At 35.0% G+C, this 21,155-nt stretch overlaps 1 protein-coding gene across 2 annotated transcripts in view; it reads left to right on the forward strand.

Annotated features, from left to right (window-relative positions):
- LOC126970149 (potassium voltage-gated channel protein Shal) overlaps positions 1 to 21,155 on the forward strand; it is a 127,401-nt gene that overhangs the window by 94,411 nt on the left and 11,835 nt on the right. Inside the window, exons 2-5 of one of the 2 annotated variants that reach the window (XM_050815911.1) lie at positions 12,747 to 12,909; positions 14,068 to 14,256; positions 17,965 to 18,117; positions 20,901 to 21,014. In XM_050815911.1, the coding sequence (XP_050671868.1) occupies positions 12,747 to 12,909; positions 14,068 to 14,256; positions 17,965 to 18,117; positions 20,901 to 21,014 (619 nt within the window). The remainder of the gene's footprint in view (positions 1 to 12,746; positions 12,910 to 14,067; positions 14,257 to 17,964; positions 18,118 to 20,900; positions 21,015 to 21,155) is intronic. The other variant, XM_050815912.1, reaches the window with a different exon arrangement.

Raw genomic sequence — 21,155 nt, forward strand, 5'->3', positions numbered from 1 at the left:
ACATGAAATCGTGTCCAAGTCTGTGCTGCGGTTATCTTGAGGAGCGGGGGCAAGACCCATATACAAGCCGTGGTCTTTTGGGTTAGAAAAATCGTAGGTGTCAATTTTAAAAGCTTAGGGTATGTTCCGATACGCACTGCGACCACTGCACAGTGTGACGTCAATTTAGTATACTGTGAAGCCGTTCCTTTATAGCCAGTAATACTGGTTACTATTTAAAACGGAACGCAATCCCGTATACTGTCAGCCGCATTTTTTGACGCAGCATTCAAATGAGTGTTTTAAAGTTTTCTAGTTCATTAAAAAAAACTGTTGAGTACTGTCAAATTAAAAATATTTTAATAAATACATTAGGCACTCGAGTGGTGTTGACTGATCACGTGATCAAAGTACTGCGAGTACCTTACCTCGAAAACGCCAATGCTCACAGTAGAATATGGCGGCGATTTATAACGTCATATATTTCCCTAGGATACTGCGGCAGTATACTGGCAGTATACTGGCAGTCCATAACGGACCGAATTTTTCTACAGTGATAGCACTGATAGCAGTGCTCGCAGTGTATATCGGAACATACCCTTAGTCGTCGGTTAAATAGCAATAACAGAGAAAAGCAAAATGAAAATGCACACGCAAATACAAACGGAAGTTGATTTGTATGTTGACATTTTACAATGACAGAGATGTTGACAAATAATAGATAAAGAAATCGAATAAATAAATATCGATTTTAATTGATCTATTTCAACCCTATTTTAAACTGTTATTATTAACACTTCATGTCACGTGTACCTTTATACCAAACAATTGTTGCGCTGTGCATATTATGGCTGTATGAAAACACGCCCAATCATTATGAAACAAAATGCTATTCACATAAGATCTTGTTATTTAAAACCTGTGTGATGACAACAATAATACCATATCATATTGTAACAAATAGATTATTATCAACAGGTTCAAAATCGATTAAAACAAGTAAATCCCTTCATAATTAGTAATTGGCAGCACTGATGGAATGATTGAATTTTACGAACATTCAAATATGTCGTCTTATTGTAATGATTTTGTATTGTAAAATATCGTTGCATTACTCATTTTATGTGTAAAACTATAGCTATTTGTTTTTTAATATACATATTAATATTTTTATAAAAGAAGCAAAAATATGATTTTTTTTTAAATAAAAGTAAATTGCTGGGCGTTTGATAGCCTAAAATGGGCATCCGCTGAATCCGCGACTACTTGCTAAGGAATAGTGTCTTAAAAGCGACGACCTGCAACGGAATAGTCCCGTAACTTCGACTACTCATAGCACTAAGGAATAGCGTCTTAACAGCGGCGACTCACGACGGAATAGTGTCGTAACAGCTATGTATCGCGACGGAATAGTCCCGTAACAGTGATATCTCGCTACGGAATAGTCCCGTAACAGCAATATCTCGCTACGGAATCTCCATGTGACAGCGCACTCGCTCAGTGTAGCGATGATTCGATGACGTTTTGACCGCAATCAGTAACACGCCATATCACAAAAATTTAATTGAACCCTCTAATCATGTTTATTAATGTATATTTTCCTATGCCTTTTACCAAGGCCTTTAAAGACAATTTCTCTTTAAATATCGTTGCGTGGCACGATTATAATATCGCTCGCTTGTTACTTCTAAAAGGGTTTCTCTTTCTTCTTGACACGTGGATCGCTCCATAGCATTTGAATACCTGTCAAGCAATATCTCGCTTACTACAACTAGTAGTTCGCATTATTTATGTAATCTATACTCAGCACATTCTTTTTTGAAGTTAAACTTCTTTAGGCGCGTTATGAAAAAATGATGAGAGTGAAATTTTAAGATTGATTTGATTTGATTTGAAAACCCGTCATAAGGGACATTTAAAGAGAAATTTATAGCATTATTAGTATGTATTCACAATTAGAATTAAATATTATGTAGCTTGTTTAAGATTGTCACAGCCGTCGAAACAGTTTAGCCGTTTTTCAGTTATCGTAACATAAGATCATGTATAAATATTTTTTTGTATTTATTTATTTATTTATTTATTTGGATTTGAGGTCTACCAGCAGTTATTACAGTTAAATTTATAAAAAAGCGACAAAAGTGTACATAACTATTAATAATTGTATAACTAATTATAAGTAAACACCAAATGCTCGGTTAATACTCCGGTATTAACCGTCCTTAGCTAAAAGTTATAGTACTTAATTTTTAATGAACAGACAAGGCACTTTTAGGAGTTTGTGATAATATGTATAGATTATTCTTCATACAAATAATTATAATCATATAAAAGCGAACGAAAATTCCATGCAATATACAGATTGAAATTTGTACGAGCAGACCCCATGATGATATTTTAGAAACTTCTAACAAGTGAAATCTCGTGACAAGACCTATGAAATAATTTTGCTGAACACTTAAATGTAAACAAGGTTATAAAATATTGATTATCGTTGTAATACGCAAACCGTGAACTCAATATTTACATTGTTTTATGATAGAATTAAGAACTTGTATAGACAGAACAAATGCAAATTATTTTAAAGGTGGTAAATGGAATGGTACAAGGACTGCACACAGTGTGTGTAGACTCTTAAATTAAATTAAATTTACTTAGATCACAGATATGTCATTAATAACTTAGCTTAAATTATCTGCGAGAGATTTAATTTTTTGTATACAGTAAATTATTAACAGGTATTCCACCTTCGCACGACACGCCTCAAGTTAGGATATCTCCCCACCATCTGGATGTGTAGCGGTCCTTCACAGTGCGGTTTTCAAGGAGCTTTATTCCTCGTACTACTAAGCTGTGGAATGAGCTTCCTTGTGCGGTGTTTCCGGGACGATACGACATGGGTACATTCAAAAAAAGCGCGTACACCTTCCTTAAAGGCCGGCAACGCTCTTGTGATTCCTCTGGTGTTGCAAGAGGCGGCGGTGATCACTTAACACCAGGTGACCCGTACGCTCGTTTGTCCTGCTATTCCATAAAAAAACGGTATTTAAGTATTATTTTATTATTATTTTTTGAAACGAAATAAAACTTATAACATATATTTACAATACTTTATATGATTATATTCAGTAACAACTATCATTACGAAGAGTGGTATCTGGCTGTTTTAATTCTGGCAGAATTTTTGCATTTGATAGCTAGGTTGATCGAACTAGCTGTCAGCTATAGATTACAGTATACCTGTTGTACTATGTACCATAATATTATCGTACATTATCTCCACGACTCTGGGCCCCAAGGGCTAAGTGTCCCGACACCAATTGGCACAAAATGTAAAAAAAAACTGAGACAGACATATTTGCGACGCTTGCGTGTTCGGCAGTCGAAACAGCATCACCACCAACTGACGTAACTTGGACATGAGAAGGAGCCAGAGTGTCGACGCAAGTAATGTCGCACACCAGCGCCCGTGCCCTTTTTTTTTTGAGAGGAGGAAATACAGTTACGTATTTACGCCCCGGAACGGGGCGTAATATGTCGGACTCGAGTGTCCGCTTAAGCGGACACCCCGTACCGACTAAAACCTCCTCTATGCTGTTAGCCATGGCTTTTACAGCGACATAGGACATGGGCCGTGGAGGCCGCAAAGACTACGCAACAACAGTCACGGGCGTCTCCTAAGGAGACTCGAACCTCGGACCGGCTGTGTGCTTGTGGGAAGGAGAGAGAATGAAAATGAAGATGGAATGAAGGTGAAAGATGAAAAGATGAGAAGAACACACTCGCCGGCGAGTGTGGTGATGTTTTGTGTAATGTATGTAAGTGTGTTTGTGTATGTGTTTATGAATGTTGTATGTATGTTTGTATGTATCTGTTTGTATTTGTAGTGTAAATAGTGTAAATGTTTGTATTTATGATTGTGTAAGTGGTGTATGTCAGTCCGTCAGTCAGTCCGTCAGTCAGTCCGTCAGTCAGTCGGTCAGTCAGTCCGTCAGTCAGTCCGTGTGTGAGTGTGAGTGAAGTGAAACGATTACAGGACGAGGACTAACGTCTCGTCGGGTATCAAAAGAATGTGTGGTGTGTCTAGGTTGCGCCCGTGCCCATGCCCAAGTTACTAGGGTCATTCCACCAGGACGCTTGCCATCCCGGTAGGTAATACCATTTGGCTCTAAAACAGCTGGTATATTAAGAGCGGAAATTGCCCTGCGGATGACTTCATCTGACGGCTGGCGTGACGACTGATACTGCATATAATATCTGTGTAAGGAATAAAAAAAAAAATAATTAAAATTTTTGGTGTATAAAAAATAGATGACGACCGATTCTCAGACCTACCAAATATACATAAGTTTAAGTTGTTTTTTACATAAATTTAATGTACGTATACGGACGTACATTAAATTTATCGTACTAAAATAATCATTATATTCGATTGCCATATTGCAACTCTATTACGTATCTGTGGATGGAATAGAACTATGTTTCTGCCGCCGAATTCCACCTTCGCACGACACGCCACAAGTTAGGATATCATCCCCACCATCTGGATGTGTGCCGGTCCTCCACAGTGCGGTTTTCAAGGAGCTTTCTTCCACGTACTACAAAGCTGTGGAATGAGTTTCCTTGTGCGGTGTTTCCGGGACGATACGACATGGGTACCTTCAAAAAAAGCGCGCACACCTTCCTTAAAGGCCGGCAACGCTCTTGTGATTCCTCTGGTTTTGAAAGAGAATGTGGGCGGCGGTGATCACTTAACACCAGGTGACCCTTACGCTCGTTTGTCCTGCTATTCCAGACAAAAAAAAAATAAAAAATCGCGATACAAAAATTAGTGTTGATCGTAGACGGGTGAAAATTTGTAGTTGTATGTGTTTTTAATTAAAATAACTTAAAAATAAAAATAAATTGTCAATAAATATTAAAAAACAATATTTAGGCGTGGGTGACCCTTACCATTTAGGGGTATGAAAAATAGATGTTGGCTGATTCGCAGACTTACCCGATATACACATAAATTTTCAAACAAATTGGTTTAGCCATTTTGGAGGAGTTAGGTAACAAACACCGGGACACGAGAATTTTATAATATAAGACGAGAAGTTTATACATATATTAGATATAATATGTTTGCCGAATATTTTCATATTGCCTGACAACCTGTATAGCCGAGTGGTTAGCGATCCTACCTACTAAGCTAGAGGTCCCGGGTTCGAATCCCGGTAGGTGCAAGCATTTATATGATGAATATAGATGTTTGTTGCCGAGTCATGGATGTTTAAATGTATTTATGTATGTTTATATGAATTTATGTATGTTTAAGTAAGTATATTGTATTAAATATATCATTGTCTTGTAACCCATAACACAGGCTATATTATACGCTTTACTTAGGGCAAGATAATTTGTGTAAAAAGTGTGTTAATATATTATATTATATTACCTAGCACATTCATCCTACACAGTATTCCTGAGCACCCCGTTTGTATATATATCATCTATAAAAAATGGACTGAATCTATGTAGCCGAAGGTATCACAAACTTCCCCATTCAAGTCATTATTGGGCTTGCGTTTATGGCATGATACTTAAAACAGGCTTTATTTTATTTTGACAAACAAATTGAAGCGAAGGTGTGTTTCTATAGTGATAGTCTGTGATAAATATCAAAATCATCAGCTCAGTGATTACTCAGCAAAGCAGAATTAAATAAATATAAATAGACGCAAGAGAATCGAGGTTAAATTAATAAAATGCTAAGTGTGTGTTGAATATTATATTTATAATATATAGTGTTAGGATCGGACAATTAATTAAACGATAATGTGTTGCTCTGAAATAAAAGATTTTTTTTTCTTTAGTGTTAATTCCGCCAATATTTGTCTTTAAACAATTCGACACGTGTTTCGCCTCTACACGAGGCATCCTCAGGACGTGTTGGCTCGCCAAAATCTGGCAAGACACTGAAGTTGAATTGTTAGTTTTTAGTTTTAAAATAATAAAACACTGCTGAAATATAAGACACTACATTAAATATTACTTTATTTCATATAAACCAACTCCTTATTAATTATAATTTCTATTGTTTCAAGCTTAGATTATGGATTGGTCTCTGCTGCGCACGAACTAGATACCGCAGGCGTTGTCGCAAAGTGCGACAACTATCACTGCGCCCAAGTGGGCGAACTCTAGCCAGGCTCGAACAATGTGTGACGTTGACGTGTCACATGTTCTGTTAAACTTTGCCAATAATTGAAACTAACATTGTTGGTTGCGTAGTAAAACTTTGTAAAATTAATACTTAAAGAAAAAAGAAAGACACGGGTTTTCCTATATCATCAGTACCTAAGTATTTTGTATTTTATTAATTTCAATGTTATTACACGAAGCTTGAGTTAAAAAAATTGACACATGCCATTGAGTGTCAAGATGCCACGCACACAAGCATCTAATAGTTGCCGTAATAAAAAGCTATAGTTCTTAGGCAGTATTGTACTACGGCCAAGCCAGTCTAAGTATTTTCTAGTTTATTAATTTCAATGTAAAATAACACGAAGCGTATGTTACAAAGTTTGAAAGATGCCATTGAGTGTCACGATGCCAGGCAAACTATTGTTCTTAGGTAGTGCGATAGCTAGTTGGAGCGCAGCGGAGACCAATCCTCAATCTAAGATTGTCGCATTCTCGAGTTGTTTGAAATATTCTTGGTCAATAACCAGCTGCATTGTAAAACTTATTCAATTTAGGTTTGATTCGGACAGTGACGATTGACACACGTCTAAGGAGAAAAATGTGCTTACATTTTCTTTGGCACTCTCTTGCCGTTCCTTTATCCGACTGCAGACAGAGTCCATATATGTGTATAGATCGTTATTGACTTCAGGTAAAAGATAAAGACGAAAATAGTGACGAATTGACGTGACGTTTATCAATCAAGCGCACTCCCGTATGTTTTCAGATCAAACATTATAGGTAACTCGCATCCGATGACAGATTGATAGGCAAGAATGTTGCCGGTGAATGGGTAGGACGTTTACCTTTGTTATATGTTTAGGTTACGCTAAAATTAGCATTTATCTGATCTTGATTGGTTTAGATCATATTACTGAAAGTTTATGATAACATCTTGAGCGATTTTAATGCTCGTATGTGGTATATTCACGGACTAGAAAAAAAAGAAGGACTCCGCGCCGTGATATTAGCAAGTGAAGCACCTTTATGCTAGAGTGTGTGCGGTTACGGGGTATACCAGTTACACAATTTTTTCCCCTTAAATAATCATTTATCCATAAATACTTTTATAGTATTGTTTTTACACTTTTTCACAACGCACGACGGCATTTTTAGAATATTTTTTTGCGACGCAAACTGATCTGTCAGAGCCGATGGCAAATCTCATAATGGCGGCCGATCGGCTTGTATTAGTGTAAGTGTATGCGTGGGCTAATTGTAAATACATAGGTATTTACACATTTACCGACTTGTTTTGGTGCCTCACTGATATGTAAGGTGACACGGAGTCCTTCTTTTTTTACTCGTCCGTGGGTATATTATGGTTTGTTCTATCAGACTGCGCGACTCTCAGTAGATTTGCAGTTTACTAGGACTCACTGAGCACAAATTCAAGAAATAAATTAAAGCTTCTTTGACAAAAAAGACTTACTATAGTATAGTAGATTAAATAGAGGATAATGATGCATGGTTCTTGTCTGGTTTTGCGCAGTTCATCTAAAATTATATAATATTGTATTAAATAGCCTAAGTTGTTTTATAATTTAAAATATGGGCTGGGAGTTTTTGATGTAGCTTCATAACGTTAACCAAGTGTTGTTGCAATATTTTATATTAGTTTCACTCCTTATGGTAAATAAATATTACTCTATTGTTAAGTTAGGGTTCAAACTCTGATATCAAATCAATTTAAAATATTTAAAAAAATTAGATTGTTTTGTGTGGCAATGGCAAGTTTTAATCAAGTTTAATTGTTTTTATTTGTTGTTAGTTTTAATTTTAGATCCGAGTTTCACTACTTTTTGTGCTTTGTGCTCATAGAGAATTAAAAGCTTGTACACCTTCGTGTGACAGGACTGTGCGTTAGTAGCGCTCTCTGGGCTTCCACGGAAGACCAGCGTTGTGGATTCTTTCGAAACCACAACTATGCTGAGTTGGGGACCCATTGGCGTCATTAGATCATAATTAGATTAGTATAAGTTGAAGAACTATTATCAGAATGTATAATGATATCAATAAACATTTTTTCTTTCTTTCTTGATAAGCGCAAACTCTTGTATGATGAATAAGAATATTAATAAGCTAAAATATGATTTAAGGTGATTAGGTTTTTTACTGTGATATTTGTACTTTGCTGCTATAGTTTTAAGAAATTAAAATCTTTCGTATCTATTTTGCACTAAAATTGTAAATTTGTACATTATAGTTATACATTATTGTAGGTTCTAATGATATATTATTATAACACTAGAAATAAGGGATTGCTTGTAACTAATTCTAGTAGGCTTCATAAGATACATAATAGCTTTAAGGATAAATGTATACACTTTTATAATAAAGTCCCAGCCACTGTTCAGGCATTATCTATAAATAAATTTAAATGTTTTATAAAAAAATGGCTCTGTCGTAAATCCTATTACTCCACAGCTGAATATCTAAGTGATCGGACAGCCTGGGTATAGATTATGATTATTTTATAGCGATAGAAATGACTGTACAATATTGTATATTTTTATTGAAAATAGCGCAAAAAAAAAGAATGCTGGGAGAGTTCCTTACGCCACCTCTTCTCTCTCAGAGCGCCATTTGTTTCCGAAGTGGTAGTAGTATCTAGTATATTAGAAATGACATCAAATAGAATTAATTTTGAGAAAATAAATGCCTTTTATTCCTTTATAAAAACTGTTTAAAAGAAACCGTGCTATTTACCGAAAATATTAATAACTACAATGGCGCCTTTAAGTTAGAGTGATATTATGTAATGTTTTCGTAAAATTTTTGATTTAATTTACATCGTACATTATTGCCCACAGATTATGAAAAAAGCAATTGTTTTGTATGTATATTCAATAAAATTACTAATATATTTTATTTGGTCTTATTTACACTTTTATTAGTGTCTAAAGTTTTCCCAAACCCATACCATTTAGGGACCTTCAGGCTCACAACATCCTCGCAACAGGCCGGCAACACATCTCTTGGTATTGTCATTGTCATTGGGGAACAGACTCACCCTGTTCCATCACGAGAGTGGGTTCCAAACGTTCTTATATAAAAAAATATCACAAATAATAGAAATACCTAACAATGGTTTTATTTTAGATCAATTCCCTTTTTAAAAAATTCCGCTAACGGATGAACAGTTACCCCCTTGTTCATAATGATCCGCTAACTTTAAACAGCCGCTTAGGAGTGTTTTTTCTCAGTCTGACTTAGGTCAATAGAAGAAGACAGAGTGAGAGAGTTTGCAATATTCAAATTCAAATATTTTTATTCAAAACAGGATTTATAATCACTTATTGAACGTCAAAATCTACCACCCACTCAAAAGAGACTGCCTCAGACCTGAGAAGAATGTTCGCAAGAAACTCAGCGGGCTTTTCTTTTATATAAAATATGGATTACAATGTAATATCGTACAATAAACATTAATAATTAAAGAGCCTGAGGGTGTTCGCTTTAATCCCAGTCCGTGGTGTCATTAAGAAAATCGTTTATGCTATAATAACCTTTCCCACACAAACGTTTCTTAACAATACTTTTAAATTTCGTACCACATTTGTTTTGTACATTTTTTGGGATCATATTGTAGAAGCATATACATCGCCCAACAAAAGACTTACTAACTCGACCCAACCGAGTAGAAGGCATAACAAGTTTATGTTTGTTCCTCGTGTTAACATTATGAATGTCACAGTTTCTAGAAAATTCCTCAATGTGCTTATGAACATACAAAACATTATCAAAAATATATTGATGAGCAACAGTCAAAATGTTTATTTCTTTAAATTTTTCTCTTAATGATTCTTTAATACAATAAAATACCTTAAGTTAGCAGACTATTATGAATATGGGGGTTAAAGTTTATATGTTGAAGGACTGCATAAAGCTATTTATCCAAAATAAAATGCCTTATTGATTACTTAAAATAAATATTACACACACTACAGCTTGAATGACACACATACATTAGGGCTATTATATTATTTGATAAGAAAACGATAACTAAGTTCAAATTTAAAAATTAAATGAATTATGGTCACATTTCGACGTCTGGGCAACCAGTAAACATCAATTTACATATTCCTGCGCATGTCTACAAAAAGTATTTCATAAGTGTAACTACATTGTGTGTTAGTTATAACAATCAAATTAATAGATAAATTATTACTATTTGATTTCATAATTCATCAAAGCAGAGTCTTAGCCAGTTTTGATATACTTGTCAATTGTGTTTTGATTGTTTAAATTTATCTTAATATATATAAATTACGTGACACGTTGTTTGTCCGCGATGGACTCCTAAACTAATGCACGCATTTTAATGGGGATTACTTCATGGAGTGCAGTTTGGTCCAACTTGAGAGAAAGGATAGTTTTTATTTCGATTTGGGACCCATAATTATTTTTATTTTCAATATTTGTTTAGTATGGACATATTTTCTATGAGAGAATTTAGTGACGCACGGTTTGACAGTTGCGCTGTGAAACAATTTCACTATAAAACAGGGAGAATTTTTTACGAAATAATTCTTGATGTTTAGAAATATTATTGGCAAATTCTTATAAAACAGTATTTTTTTTATTATCTACAGAGCAACGTCTGTCGGGTCTGCTAGTTATATATAAATTAACGGCGCGTTTTTATACGGTACATCATAGCAACCCACAAATACCTTTCTTTAATTAAGTTATTACCACTTATACATATACCTAACTGTACTATGCATAACACATAAAACATAATAATTACTTTAGCTTGCACTCGCGAAAATAAAAGTCACAAAACCCCTAAAAGTTGCAAAAAGGCTTTTGAAACGCCAGAATAAATGTTATTGAGACCACGAGCTGAAAGGAACAGTACTTGAAGCAAGTACGTGCATGTTTTAATTAACTCGACAAACTCGAGTAAACTTTATAATATAGAGTTTCGCAATATCGGAAATTGTTCGGAATATTTTGTTGCTATTTTTATTTTATAGCATCACTGCAGGTATTAATTTGCTAAATTTTTATGTTGTCATTGAGTGATAATTGTTGTCTGGTTGAGGGGTCGTTTGATGGTAGATAGTAGAATAGAGTTTATTGGGGAAGTTGTGACACAATAGTTAATGATGTTAGTTGCTGCTCTCTGAATTCATTAATGATAATATTATTTCCAAAGAAATACTGATTATAAATAGTTTTGCCATAAGGTCTGCTACAAATTTGAAAGCATCGTAAACTGCTAAAGTAAAAGTGAAGCGCTGGTCTTTTGTGGCTTTCCTTTCTCTCACGCATATGGCAGCGGTGGGGGGGTAAGGGGAGAACGGTAACTAACATCTAAACCGACCCAAATGTCAACCTCACCTGCACGCGTCAGCAGTTTGTACGAAATTCTGACGACGATGCCCAGTATCGTGGTGCCCCCTGCTGGAGAACTGACGAGGCTCTGACGACCGAGCAATGGCGGTATAACCATACACCCGACCGAACTACTCGTCGGAGGAGGTAGGCAGCGGCCTTGAGATTTAAATAATCTACAAAATGTCTGGTGTAGAAGGCAACGGGAGACCACTACACTATATATTCCCTAGTCGTTGGCTTAGTAATGTGGAAAAACTACAAAGCTGACCGCCAACCTTCGCTAGTCGGAGAGGCACGCGAAGAAGAAGAAGTATATGACAGCGGTAGGCAGGCTCCTCCTCTCTCACTCTAACCAATTGTTATTTTTATATGATTACTAGCTGATCCAGCAAAAGGTTGTATTGCCGATATTAAAATCGCAATACAAAAGTAACTGTTGATCGTAGATAGGTGAAAATTTGAAGTTCTATGTATTTTTAATGCTGACTCATAATCAAACAAATTTAAAAAAAAAAATCAAAAAATTAAAGAAAAAAATTGCGATTCTCAGAATATGCACTCAAAATTTCATGAGAATCGATCAAGCCGTTTCGAAGGACTTTAACTACAAACACCGCGACATGAGAATTTTATATATATGATATAATTATACTAATAATATACATACAAAGTTCAAATAAACATATTCAAAAGTTGTAACTATTCTTAGTTATATTTTATAATCAATAAAATATTTTCTTAATAAATAACCTTACCTTACAATATCTGATTTTAGTGATAACCTAAGCTTTTATCAAGATAAACAATTTCAATATTAATTTCTTCAACTTAGATTCCCAGTGGGTGGCTCCATTGCACAGGAAGCCGGCTAGATTATAGGTCCTACAACGGCGCCTATTTCTGCCGTGAAGCTATAATGTGTAAACATTAGTGTGTTACGGTCTGAAGGGCACCGTGGCTAGTGAAATTACAAATGAGACTTGACATTTTATGTCTCAAGGTGACGAGCGCAATTGTAGTGCCGCTCAGAATTTTTGGGTTTTTCAAGAATCCTGAGCGGCACTGCATTGTAATGGGTAGGGCGTGTCAATCACCATCAGCTGAACGTCCGTCTCGTCCCTTATCTTCATAAACAAAAAGAACAGCCATGAAAGCTTTATACAGAATATGAAAATAGTTTCTTTCTATTTCAGATATGGCGACATGGTTCCTGGTACTATTGCTGGCAAGATAGTGGGGGGCGTCTGTTCGTTGTCTGGAGTGTTGGTGATCGCTCTCCCAGTACCCGTCATCGTCTCCAATTTTTCCAGAATCTACCATCAGAACCAGAGGGCTGATAAGCGAAAGGCTCAAAGGGTAACCTAACAATTTATTCACGAAAGTTTTTTTTATTTAAATTCAACATATTTTTAACAATTATTTTAATTTCAATATATAATATGTAAAGTGGTGCCAGGAAAATACTCAATACCTTAATGCCATACAGGGATAAGTCAAAAAGTAAATGTATATAGTAAATACTAACACAAGAGTTAATGAGTACAGTAGATGTCCTATACGCCTGTCAAGTTAGTACAAAGTTGATTTCTTCGTTGTTTTCTTATTATAAATTTATTATTCTGTAAGATTAAGAAAAGTTTACAGATATACTAAAATATACATTATATTTTCATGCGAAATAAAACATGGAATTACATTATATTAAAGACTATATTATATACAGGACAATCCAAGACGAATAATATATTTTGTATTTTGAATATGTAGGTACCTATCTATTTCAAGATATTTACTTGCCTTTATGCATTTGGTACCTATATATGGTATATTCGATGTTTATTTGTGTACCACAGTGGCGCCTTTTTTTAATTTATCCAAGTTAATATTATATCTATAGCCTTATCGTCTTAAGTCGGTTTTTGTCCAATGTGTTTTCCTTATCAATGCGTTAATAAATGACACACATTACAAAAAAAGGAATTGATGTATCAATGGATACACACTGTGATTAAATAAATAAATATATAAGGAACGACCTGCCCCACGACGCCACTGCAAACAAAGGCTCTTAGGCGACCATGTCGAAGCCTCTAACAAGAACTCAACCAAATAACAAAAAACAATAATTATTTGTTTGCCTTATAAGGCTTAATATTAAGAAATATATTTTTGATTTTGAATATATTTAAACTGCTCAACTTATGAATGAGCGATGTGCATACCTATATAATTTGTTTGTAACCGCATCATTTGGGCGCGATTTCGGTCCAATTGAAACGGCCAGATTTCATTCAAGCTTCGTAGATTTATCGAGGACCGATGACAATACATTAAATTGATAAAATTAATCCATTTTCCAATTTGCAAAATAAGATGTTTGCTAATTTTTTCATTTATCGTCGATAAGGCAGGAATTGAGGTTCATTTTAAATTTCAATCATTATCTTATCAAACAAAGCGTGTTTCGTAGTTTTTTTAAACTACTTTTATTTAAAAATAAATATAATCTTTCAGAAAGCTCGTCTCGCGCGAATTCGTATTGCCAAAGCATCGTCAGGAGCAGCATTCGTCTCCAAGAAGAAGGCTGCCGAGGCTCGTCTTGCCGCTCAGGAGTCTGGCGTGGAGTTGGACGATGCTGGGAGAGACGAGGATATTTTCGAGTTGCAACATCATCACCTGCTTAGATGTTTGGAGCGAACTACGGTAATCAAAATTAATTTCCGACCTGAGAATTCAAATTCAAATAATTTTATTCAATATAGGATTTAAAATCACTTATTTAACGTCAAAAAAGTACTTTCCATTGGAAATAATGCCTATAACCGTCACTTTCATTATCATTTGCATCATCAGCCCGTGAAGATGAAGCAGTTGTATCCTATATTATATTATATTATACCACGGAACAGAAAACTAGAGGAAGTGGCATGTGGGCGCATGGCAAGTCATCTTTAAAGAAATACAAATATGCCTTATTGTGCCATTTTTGACTGTAGAAATCATCCAACGAAGGGATTTCCTATCATCGGTAATCATAATTTCCCGATTTAAATACAATTAATATTTTTATGTGTTGTGCAAAATATACAATTAAAAATGAATCATAAAATTACGACGTATGGTTCATTTACCTTTACGTTAATGGGTGGAACTTATGTTAGAATTATTAATGTAAACAATAAAAATATCAAATCAAATCATCTTTATTTGCAAGATAAGGTAATAATATGTTGTTGGCTTATAATTAACAAGTGCTCTTATCCTAACCCACAAGGCATGCAAACTTATAGAGAAATATATAGTTCACGTTTTAATTTCTGTAACAATTATAATATATTGTACTATACTAAAAAAAGATATACATCCCAAATATCTTGCTACTCAACAATTAATTGCATGTACATATCGATATAATTTTATCGAAACAAAATTTATCTTTATATATCATTGTATTCAAGTTTTGTACTCTTTATCCAAATGATTTGAGTTTTCTTTAGTGTTAATTCCGCCAATATTTGTCTTAAAACAATTCGACACATGTTTCGTCTCTACACGAGGCATCCTCAGGACGTGCTGTCTCGCCAAAATCTGGCACGAGACTCGTGATTCGTGAAACACGTGTCGAATTGCTTAAAGACAAATATTGGCCGAATTAACACTAAAGAAAACTCAAGTCATTTGGATAATTATGGATTTCCGCAAAGTAACGCCTACTTCAATAAATTTTATTGTACTCTTTTCCATGCATCATGCGATAAGGGTGTAAGTAAGCAATCTGTTATAATATGGTTGTGGTAATTGTGTACAAGAGAGACTACGATGAATTCAAAAGTTTTATTTGTATCTTAGGTACAGCAAATTATTAACTTAGTTAATTGATGTTAATGTAATGCTAATTAATAGAAATATGTGTAAGATTTCACTTAAACTAAATAAGCGTTATTTTTTTAAATATAGATAAACAATTTTTCAACCGACTTCAAAAAAGGGGGAGGTTCTGCATTCGTCAGTATTTCGATGATTCTTTTTTATTGGATATCTTATACTTCAAAGATAGTTTGGTGAGAGTTAGGTCAGGTTCCAATTACGGAATCCATGACAGAGTAACGGAACTCTTCATTTCTTAGGAGCAAATTAACGATACTCGGCCGAATCTTTTTATGCTATCCGGATATTTAAGTCATCTACCATAACATGGTCAAGTAATTGTCGTAGTCGAATATAATGATCAATACGACTCCTTAACGACTTACAGTAAGGGTGCGTGCGATCTGTGGCAGAATTTCTAACTTTCTGTAATCAAACTGCAAAACACTTACGTTCATTGCTGCATTGAAAAATTTAGTATATCTACACATATTTAGACAAATTGTTAGTTATTGTACTTCGAATTCACTAAAAATCATAAAATAAAAAAAAATTAACAAAAAAACAACCGACTTCAAAAACACTATTCCAAAACAATAGATATAATGTGCACTAAAAAGTATAAAAATAATAATAATAATCTAATTCTAGTTACGATTATTGTAATTTTTGGAGTCGGTGTCATCCAAGATAGGTTAGTTACTACATACATAGTTATAGGTGAGATGTGCTTGAGTCGTGAGGAGGCGAGGGGGGAGAGCGGGTCGAGGCGGAAGGACGCTCACGTACACATTAATTATAATGTTACTTCTATATTGACAGGAACTATGAATAAAGTTCTATCGTTCCGAGTATGGTTCTGTTGGTCTACTCTTAATCAACGAAAAACGAAGTTTCGGGTGTTTCCTATTACGGTTCCATTCGTTTCGAAGTGTCGTCTCGAACGTCACTGTTTGACATTTCGAAATTCTAAGCCTACTCTAATTCATTTACGTTGCGGACGAACATTTGAATATGACAGCTGTTTGTTCGGAATTTTTACCTGTTTAAATGTGTTACCTTTTGATTTTCGTTTGTGTGGATTTTGTTGCAAATTTGCTTGAAATGGCTTCAAGAATGCTTTTAATCGAGGCTGCTCTATGTGAAGAACATTAGAACGTGGAAAGAACCGTCGCCGCTTATGCAATCAATTTAACTCCTTTGTTACTTGGAGTTTGTAGGAAAATACAGAATAAAATAAATTATAGCATGCTGTGTACATTTTGCTTGCTTTACATAAGTTATTTATCAAGGTTAGTATTAATATTAGAGTTCACAGAGGATGAATTCCAATGTTAATGAAGCAGGCGGGTTCCCTCTTAAACAGTTGCGTTTTCACCTCAAGCTCAACAGGCAGGTGGAACTTTAACTTACTTTTTCCTTTCTAACAGTAGTGGTATTGCTATCTTCAGAATAAATTTCATTTTTGCTATTAATAAAAGAACAAAATTTAATTTTTTATTTTCTTTTATTATAACAGGAAAGCTTACTTACAGCTAACAAAGAGTACCTACTCCGACATATAAAACAAAAAAGATAGCTTCACATCATATGTGCACCAGCAAAAGTTGTAGCTATAAAAGGATGGTAATATATGTGGAGGCAATATTTTTAGTGAAAAAAAAAAAGCAAATAAATATATCACTCATTTACTTGAAACTTTCTGATAGAATGAGTAGGTATCGCGATTGCGAGGTATGTTAAAAAGCATTATGAGAGATCATTTATTAGCACCACAATTGAGAACTCTTTTTAGAAAACTTTTTAAAGAATTCAAAAAACCATAAATACAAATTTGACATGTTTAAATTGCGTCTGTAATACGGATTTTTTTGGTTGTTATGAGTTACTACCTAACGTTGGAATAAAATAGAACTCTTCAAATTAGTTGGATTAAAATAATTCACCATTCGTTCACGAATATTGTCACATCGACGAAGTTCGGAACAACCGAACTTCGTCGATGTGTCCGAAAACAAAATAGAGTAGGGTGACTAACGAAGCTTCGTTTAAATTTCGTTCGTGTACGAAGTTTCAATTCGGACAAAGAGAGTAGACTCCCTGAGCGTTATTATTCGAGTTTATGACGCATAGTTTGACGATTCTACAGTAACATTATTCATATAAACTGAAATATAATTAATGTAATGATTGAAGAAAATTTTATACCTAACAAATATATAGGTATAGTTTTAGCCTTAGGTATGACGTATTTTTCACTCTATTGAAGTTTTATGACAATTCAGTCAATTCTATTGAAGCATATTGACATTTAACAATTTCAATTTTGTTCGATGACAGTTTTGACAGAGATTTCATATATTTTATTGTTCATGACTTGTAAACTCAGTTTACGTCCACACGCTCAAAAGTTGTTGGTGAAATCGCTTTGTGTTGAGATCAAGACTAGCATTTGAACTCGATTACGCAAAACTGAGTTTTATTGAAATCAGTTTGAAGTGTAATTGGTGAAATCGGTGCTAACCAACTTGCCAATCTTTCCAGGATCGTGAGTTCGTTGAAATAGAGAACCCTTTCAATGGGGCTGTCAAACGGCCTGGCTCCCCCTCCCCGCTCGCGTCCCCCGCGCACTCCGGCCGAGCCCCCGCCTTGCTAGCTTGCTGCGCCCGCTGCGGCTGTTGTCCGCAGAAATATCAGGTAACGCCACACCAACTTCTACACCAATATGTTTGATAATAACTCTAATTTCGGTCTAAAGTGCTTTGCAAAAATCCGCCAATACGTCAGCTCCTTCCAATGAGACTTAACAGCAGCAATGTAAGAAGCTGACGAATATTTCGTCTCGTCACTATTTTTCATAAAAAAATTCCTACTCATTTTCGATTTTCACAAAAATTAAAATTATAACATGAAAGATCTGCCTGAAAAAAAGGGCTGCGTAATCAGTTCGGTCGTTTCACTGATAAGCCGGAACTACGACACCCGTTTCGTGGTAAATCCCAATACGCCTTTTATACAGTTTAAATAATATGCACACATCCCTTATTCATAACAGTCTGCTAACTTAAAGCATTGCTAATTCTCACTCTGTCTTCTTCTGTTGACCTAAGTCAGAATGAGAAAAAACACTCCTAAACGGCTGTTTAAAGGTTAGCGGACCATTATGAAGTAAGGGGATTATATTTATGCGATAACAAGAACTAAACTCAAACATGAACTCAAGAAATTTAAGAGCGATACACGAATTTGTTGTTATAGTTAAATATATGTTACACAAATAAAACTGAAAACAAAATTTTATGAACGATGCGGGACTCGAACCCGCGACCTCTCGCGGTTCGTGCGAGCGCTCTATCCAACTGAGCCAACCGTTGAAGTGACGTATCGTTGATAAAAATTTGTATGCTTTTTTTAACTCTCAGGTTGTGGCTTCATCTACAGGATTTACTTTACCGTTAGGAAGGATTAGGAAATGGACACTTGAGATGTCGCTGCAATGATTGATGAATGACTCGAACCGCGTTCCATTTTTCGTTTATATAATTTTGTTTTCAGTTTTATTTGTGTAATTAATCCCAGAATTGAGGGTTATCACTTTAAAATATAACATATTGTTTAAATATGTGTTGGAATATATTTTCAGCATAAAATGCATAATAATATTATGATCTTTTATGTGTATAGTCACGTGTCTTGTTGGGGATTGTTGCAAAGCAGTTTTGACTGAGATCTGTTGCAGTAAATTTCCGCAAATTAACGCCTGTTACATATGAATGCAATAACTCTCTTTTGATAATGTTAATAGTTAACTAACTCTCGTTAATTATGTTGAGGATTTAAAGGCATAGTTGCAAACAGCTTCTTTTTTATATAGTTTCCAATGGAGGTGTAGTAATGGCCGATCGATGGTAATAACTACCATGATTTTTATGGCATGAAATGTAGTTTTCGTAGTGTCAATGCCTTAAAGAGTAGATTCGAGGTTATTTCTAGAGTTTTAATGAGGTTTATTAATTACTAAGTGTTAAACTTGTCACGACAGAAGCGCCGTCGTTCCGTACGATGCGTCAGTCCGATCGGGCTCGTCTCGTGCCCGCGTCGTGAGGTATAAACAGCACACTGAGCACAGCCCTTGTCGTTCCAATTACGTGTCGGTTTCTTATTGCTATGACCAATTGTTACGAATTTCCGTATTATTTTAACAGCTTTGTTTTAAATCGTTATGTTTGTTATAATTTGATCTTTAAGTGATCGCTGAAGACATTTCAATACTTAGATTTTTTTAGTTTTATTTTATTTTATTGGTCATGGAAATAATTATCAACCTTGATGAAGTAATTGGGTTCCGTATTGTTGCTTGTGTGGCTAGACAGTCAATATGTGCCCCTGACGTGCTTGCAACGTGACCCCAAAATATTGTACGACCATAAATATTTATTCGAAATATCGAACGAAATTCGCTTTTGCTAGGCACAATTATTAATTAATGCTAAGCCGTGCTTTATACGAAATTAATTGCTGTGAAGATATTTATAAATGGAATTGGCATTTATTGCAATCATGGGTTTATCCAAGCACGTTGCTTTAAATTAGCAGAGATTAATAGCCAATTGAAATTCGATGAGCTGTTTAACTCTCGGAAGTCAGTTTGGTAAGTCGAAACACACTTTGAACACAAAAGTAATTTCTATTTTTCTGTAGTCTAGACGTAGCCTAAGAGTTTTGTTATGCTCTCCCTTTCCTATTCTTTAAACACTTTATTTATGTAACACTTCTAACAATCATATAACTGTTTAAACTTTTTTTTATTTGGTTATACACTCAACTCAACAGATTTATGAATAAAATAGAGCAAAAAGAACTATTTAATGAGATAAAGTGTTCTATGAAAAACTTTAGAATCACTGACCTCTATTATATACCACTGGACTGGCGGCTATCAAAGTGCTTTTGTGCCTGTTTGATATTCGCCATTTTGGCGCTGTTGGCAGACCTTACATGTATGAAAGGTCTGCGGTACTACTACTATTACGGTAAAACTAGTGATGGCAATCTCAGCAATCATGGATAGATTGTGTAAAACTATTTACAAAATAAAAAAAATGTGTTCCTATGTTGCTACGTTGATTCCTGAGGTAGAAATAACACGGAAAAGTATTTGAACGTACATTCATTTGTGTCCATTTGTATTATACGTCAAAATTAGTTCTCTGGACGCTCACTTCACAAAAAAAATTGCTGTCAAACAAATGGAACAGCCTGTCCAGTAGTATTTATACAGGTGAGTGCTTAGAGTTGTGACGTCAATTGTTTTATTGATTCATTAAATAGTCCTTAGCTCAATTTTCATTTAAAACACATAACAATTGTATAGGATCTAGGAGTAATTTTGAAACCACAGTAAAACACTCTATAAATTTTTTTTTCGGTCGCATTTCTTCGCGTCAATAATTGGCTTTAACGAACAGTTGTAATTCAAGGTCCTGCTATTAGACTCGAGTAGGAAGCGCGCTCGTGGAGCCCGAAGATACACGGCGACCTCTCGGCCTTCTGACACTTCAATGTCAGCCGCGCCCAGTGAAGATCCTTTACCAGTACGTGTGTCCAGTGTTACCATACAGCGATGCGTACGCTTGTATTCAGTCACACTAGCGCCACTAGCGGCGAGTACGAGAACTAAATACGATCACTTCAACTTATAATATTTATTCAACAGGTTAAAATTAATCGTTATT

Source organism: Leptidea sinapis, chromosome 20, assembly GCF_905404315.1.
Source record: "Leptidea sinapis chromosome 20, ilLepSina1.1, whole genome shotgun sequence".
In the NCBI taxonomy this organism is placed as follows: Eukaryota; Metazoa; Arthropoda; class Insecta; order Lepidoptera; family Pieridae; genus Leptidea; species Leptidea sinapis.